General features: G+C 59.9%; 2 protein-coding genes across 3 annotated transcripts in view; one reads left to right on the top strand and one right to left on the bottom strand.

Moving 5' to 3' along the window:
- The window catches only part of AP4B1 (adaptor related protein complex 4 subunit beta 1), an 8762-nt gene extending 7129 nt beyond the window's left edge, over window positions 1-1633 (bottom strand). The window contains exons 1-2 of one of the 2 annotated variants that reach the window (XM_027659987.1): window positions 1121-1633; window positions 815-1039 (exon numbers count right to left, since the gene is read on the bottom strand). In XM_027659987.1, coding sequence (XP_027515788.1) covers window positions 815-1039; window positions 1121-1233 — 338 coding nt within the window. In that variant the 5' untranslated portion in view covers window positions 1234-1633. Of the gene's footprint in view, window positions 1-814 lie in introns of both variants that reach the window. The other variant, XM_027659986.1, reaches the window with a different exon arrangement.
- A 45-nt stretch (window positions 1634-1678) lies between these two features.
- DCLRE1B (DNA cross-link repair 1B) lies at window positions 1679-4277 on the top strand. Its single transcript, XM_027659988.1, has 4 exons — window positions 1679-1960; window positions 2210-2354; window positions 2532-2711; window positions 2885-4277. The coding sequence occupies exons 1-4, from the start codon at window positions 1772-1774 to the stop codon at window positions 3754-3756; spliced, it is 1386 nt and encodes a 461-aa protein (XP_027515789.1). The 5' UTR covers window positions 1679-1771; the 3' UTR covers window positions 3757-4277.
- The last annotated feature ends 1413 nt before the right edge of the window (window positions 4278-5690 follow it).

Below are 5690 nucleotides of genomic sequence, written 5' to 3'. Positions count from 1 at the left end.
GCCCCAGGACTACCCCCAGCCCCAGGACCACCACCTAGAGCCCAAGAGCACCACCCCCAGTCCCATGACCACCACCCCTCAGCCCAGGACCACCAGCCACAGCCCCAGGACCACCCCCAGCCCATGACAACCACCCCAGACCATGACCCCCAGCCTCCCAGGCACCACCTTGAGCCCAGGACCATCATCTCCAGCCCACAACCACCACCTCCAGCCCAGGATGACCAGCCCAGCCCAGCACCACCACCCCTGTCTGGGACCAGCACTCCAGTCTGGGACCAGCACTCCAGCCTGGGACCACCACCCCCAGTCTGGGACCACCACCCCCAGCCCCAGGACCACCACCCCAGTCTGGGATCGCCATCCCCAGCCCCAGGACCACCAGCCCCAGCCCCAGGACCACCATCCCCAGAACATGACCATCACCCTGAGCCCCAGAACCACCACCCCAGTCCAGAAACACCACCCTCAGTCCTATGACCACCCCAGCCCCAGGACCACCACCCCTAGCCCCACAGCCACAATCCCCAGCCCCAGGACCACCACTCTCAGTTCACAACCACCACCCCTCGCCCAGGACCACCACCCTCAGTCTCATGACCATCCCAGCCCCAGGACCACCACCCCCAGCCCAGGACCACCATTCTCAGTCCCATGACCACCCCCAGCCCCAGGACCACCATTCCAGTCCCATGACCACCACCCTCAGTCTCAGGACCACTCTCAGTCCCATGACCACCCGCAGCCCAGGACCACCAGCCCCAGGACCACCACCCTCAGCCCCAGGACCACCACCCCGCTCGCCCCGCCGCACCTGAGGCCGCACATGGTGCGCAGGGCGAGCCCCCGCACTGCCGGGCTCGGGTGGGCGCAGTCCTTGCGCAGGGAGTTGACGGCGAGCAGCGCCAGCTGCGGCTGCCGCGGGGCCTGTGCCCGCACGTACAGCGACACGAGCTTCTTCTGCACCACGTCCGGCACCGCGCCCGCCTTCACCATCTCCGGGAACACCCCCGACACGTCGGCGCCCTGCGCCATCAGCCTGCGGGGACACGCGGGTCGGGCCGGGCCGGGCCGGGTGCGGGTGCCCCGGGTGCGGGTCCCCCCCCAGCCCCCGCCGTACCGGATGACCCGCAGGACGGCGGCGCGGTACCGCACCGGGTCCGCCTGCACGTGCGGGTTGGACAGGGCCCGGCGGAGCTCCCGCAGCGCCTCCTCGCCGCCCAGGTACGGCATGGCCCCGGCACGGCCCGGCCCCGGGCGACGGCCAGCCCCGGTATGGTCCCGCGCCTAGGTCCCGGGTCCGATCCCAGTCCCAGTCCCAGTTGCAGGTCCCGATCCTAGTCCTGGTCGCAGACCCACTCCCAAGTCCCGGTCCCGATCGCAGTCTCAGTCCCAAGTCCTAGTCCCGGTCCCAATTCCAGTCCTAGTCCCAGGCCCAGGTCCCGGTCCCAGTCCTAGTCTCACGCCCAGGTCCCGGAACCTATCCCGGTCCCGATCCCAGTGCCAGGTCCGGATCCTGGTCCAGGTGCCGATCCCGATGCCAGTCCTAGTCTCAGTCCCAGGTCCCGGTCCCGGTCTCAATCCCAGTCCCAGGTCCCGGTCCCGATCCCAATCCCAATTCCGGTCCCGGTTCTGGTCCCCGGCCCCGCCCACGTGACCCCTGCCCACGTGACCCCGCCCCTGACGCTGTGCCCGGCCCCCCCGCGCCTCGCGCGCATGCGCGGCGCTTCCCGCCAAATTCGCTGTGAGGGGGCGCGGGGTCCCGCCCGCCATGAGCGGGACGGTGCTGGCCGGGACCCCCATCGCCGTGGACTTCTGGAGCCTGCGCAGGGCGGCCGGCGCCCGCCTCTTCTTCCTGTCCCACATGCACGCGGACCACACGGTGGGGCTGTCCAGCACCTGGAGACGCCCGCTGTACTGCTCCCCGATCACCGCCCGCCTCCTGCACAGCCGCCTACGGGTAGGTATGGTATGGCCTGGCCTGGCCCTCATCACCTGGGCACCCCATCGCCCCACCTGCCCGGCCCTGCCTTCAATACCTGGGCGTCCCCACCTCTCCACCTGTCTGGCCCCGCCCTCCTCACCTGGGCACCTCCATCGCCCACCTGTCCCCCCCAGCCCTCATCACCCACGTACCCCTGTCTCTCCACTTGTCCTGCCTTGCCCAACCCTCATCCCCTGCCCTGCCCTCTCCACCTGGTCCCTGTAGGTGCCAACATGCTGGATCCGGCCGCTGGAGGTGGGGCAGAGCCACGTGCTGGATGAGGTGACGGTGACGCTGCTCGACTCCAACCACTGCCCGGGCTCCGTCATGTTCCTCTTCGAGGGCACCTTCGGCACCATCCTCTACACAGGTACAGGGCAGGGTCCCACCATCACAGAGTCCCAGGATGGAAGGGACCACAGTGGGTCATCTGGTTGTCCCACAGCACGTGGCACAGAACTGTGACCAGACAGTTCTGAGATATCTCCACTGAGGGAGACTCCACACCCTCTCTGGGCAAAAATGCTGACAGCCTTGTCCCTTGCAGGAGATTTCCGCTACACGAGCTCCATGCAGGGGGAGCCGCTGCTGAGGGGCCGCCGCATCGACCGGCTGTACCTGGACAACACGCACTGTCACCCACGGCGGGCGCTGCCCTCGCGCCAGCTGGCCACGCGCCAGGCCGCCCGCCTCATCCGCGCCCACCCGCACCACCACGTCGTCATCGGTGAGTGCCAGCCCCTCATCCCGCCAGCTTTAAAGATTTAAGTAACTCACACTAACTGGAGCCACCTGCTTACCACCTCTGGAGGGGGTGGTTTGGTGGTCACAGGCTGGCAGCCCCCCTGGCAGGGCTCCTGTTCCTCTCCCCCCCCGTCCCACACCCGGCTCCCCTGGCAGGTGTGTACACCCTGGGCAAGGAGGCGCTGCTGGTGGACCTGGCTGTGGAGTTCAGCACCTGGGTGGTGGTGAGTCCCTGGCGCCTGGAGCAGATGCGGCTGCTGGAGCTGCCGGACGTGTTCACCGCCGAGGAGGGGGCCGGCTGGATCCGCGCCGTGGATGTCGCCGAGATCCGCTGGGATACCCTGGTCACCTGGAACATGCTGCACCCCACCATTGCCATCCTCCCCACGGGCAGGCCTGTGAAAGTCACCCACCCCAAGATCCACCCCATCCCGTACTCGGATCACTCGTCCTTTTCAGAGCTGTGCGAGTTTGTGAAGTGGCTGAAACCTTGCTCGATCATTCCCATTGTGAAGAGCAACATGTGCCAGGTTTACTTCCAGGAATACCTGAGCTCTGCCCCCCAGGTACTTCCTGACTTCCAAGTCCCAAAGCCTTTGCCAGAGTCTGTGCAGCAGCAAAGCCAAAGGAGGGGGCAGGACCCCACGTGTCTCTGGAAAAGAGCTGCACGGCATTCTGCACCTCAAGGGGTTGTTTTTGAGTCCCCAGAGAAATACACTGAGAAACCTGAAGCATTTACAGGTGCTGAGATTCCTCAGCAGCACCACTGTGAGCCAGCTTTCTGCTCAAAAGAAGGTTGCTCTTGTCACAGGGATGAGGAAAAAGGGAAGGAAAAGCTGAGTTGGGAAGAGCTGGGAGCAGCAGGAGCAGCCACTGCTGTTAGCCAGGCACCTGTTTCCAAGGAGCACTTTACAGCAGGATTTGCAGAGCAGTATTTACTCACTCCCTTAAATGTCCTAAAGCAGAATTCCTCGTGGACGTTTGACAAACTGGTACAAGACTTTTTTAGGAGGGGAGAAGTGCCCTGAAAAATTGTGTGACACTTGCTGGTGCCAGTAGCAGTGATTCATCCTGCTCTCTGTGCTCAGGTTTCCTATCAGGAGAGAGGAGCTCAGCTATGGGGCTCTACTTTCTTTAACTCTTAACAGAGGACAAGAGGAAACTAGAACAAGTTTTTAAACATGACGTTTTTTAAAATTTATTTATTTTTTTTAATCTTTCTGCATCTGCTGAGTCTCCAGTACAGGGGGCAGTGCAGTCCCACTGCCTGTGTGCCTCGTGTGCACCTTTTGCAGTGACTCACCTGTCCCCTGTGACAGAAGACACTGCCAGGTCGATTCAAGCAGCACTGCAGAGGGTGTGAGCTGACTCCAGCTAATGTTATTAGTGTTTGGAATGTGATGAAAGAATCAAGGAGGGGGAATCTGAGAGCCCCCCACTCTTCTTTCTGCATGTCTGTGATGCTTCACTGACTGTGAATGGTTCATTCCAAGGTGCATTTCAAATGTTTTGTATTAAGATACACTTTTTAAAATGCTGCTTAAATCTAGAAAATTAAGTGCCTCTAAGTTTTAATAATCTCTTTTCTATCTACTAATCTACTAATACTTCCAGCTTTTGCATCCATCCAGCCAACTGCAGCTGGCTGTAGTTCTGCTCTCCTGAAAGCACCATCCCAATGTTAATTGTCAGTGCTTTTTGAGGCTTCTGGCTGAGAAAAACAGGAATTGTCTGGGCTCCTGAGTTGTAGAGTTGGTCACTATATCCTCTGCAGTTTCTGGACTCTGCACATCTGAATTCTGCTTGACTGCAAAGCACTTCTGATAACTGCCAGCATTCTGCCTTCCCATCCACTGCCTGCTCTTGTCACACGGTGGCAAATGGAATGGAAGATAGTGAAACATCTGCTCAGTGGTGTGAAGTGATCAGTCTTAGCAGCATTGTTTGGAAAGAAGACTAAACAGCAAAATTGGCTCTTAGAGGTCAGGCACTTTCCCACTCCAGATCAACTGCAGAGCCAGGCCTGGCACTTGGGAAGTGTCAGTGGTGTAATAAGTCATTAGGTACCCACTGCAGAGCCTGGGACACTGGAGTTGTCTGTGACAAACTGCACTGCCAGCATTGCAAATTGGCTCCTTGTATGGTCAGGGCAGCAGCACTGGAGTGGAAATGGTCACTGGGCACTTTCCTGGAGCAACACACCAGCTGGTTCCTCAGCTCTCTCCAGCCTCCTTTTGTTACTTTCAAGGCAAAACGTTTCACGTGATCCTGATGAGGATCAGAGCCTTCTGAACGTGGTGTCCTGGGAGGTCTGTCCAAGACCAGGCAGCCAGATGGATTGAATTCCCTGAACTGAGCCAGAAAAGGAAGCCTTTGCCCTTGGAGCGAAGCCAGGGCTTGTGCAAAGCAAAGGTGGCTGTAGATGCAGCAGTCACACCTGTCACAAACAGGGCTGTCAGGAGCAGTGAGGGTGCTGACAGCCAGAGTGGGTATGTTTGGAAAGTTGTTTGGCAAACACGAATCCTGGCTCCCAACCCTGCGCTTTCCCAGGCAGGGCAGCCTTTATCCCTGTTACATAAGGAGTGCCTGTCCCTGGGCCTGTTGTGGCTCTGCCTTCCCTTCCCAAGGGAAGTGACACAGCAGTGTCCTACTCCTTCACACGGGGCAGCAAGGGCAGCTCGAGCTTCCTGCTGGGGCCTGTGTGTCCTGCTTTTCTTGGAGGTTTCTGTATGGATTATTTGCTAATCCAAACTCAGCTGCAGAGCTCTTGAGTGTGAGTGGAGACACCTGCACCTTTTGTAACGTGGAAATGACAGTGCTGTGCTTGTAGTGTGCTGTCTGCTGCTGCCTGGGAGATGCAGGCTGTTACTTAAATGTTGTTGAAATTTAAGTGACTCATTTGACAGGCAGGGGAGTGAAGCGCTGCCTGCACTCCCAGATTTCAGGTCCTGCTCCTTGCAGC

The sequence above is a fragment of the Corapipo altera genome, unplaced genomic scaffold (assembly GCF_003945725.1).
Source record: "Corapipo altera isolate COAL_440 unplaced genomic scaffold, ASM394572v1 77b, whole genome shotgun sequence".
NCBI lineage: Eukaryota > Metazoa > Chordata > Aves > Passeriformes > Pipridae > Corapipo > Corapipo altera.
The sequence above is the reverse complement of the archived record's forward strand: the minus strand, read 5'-3'. Positions and strand labels throughout refer to the sequence as shown.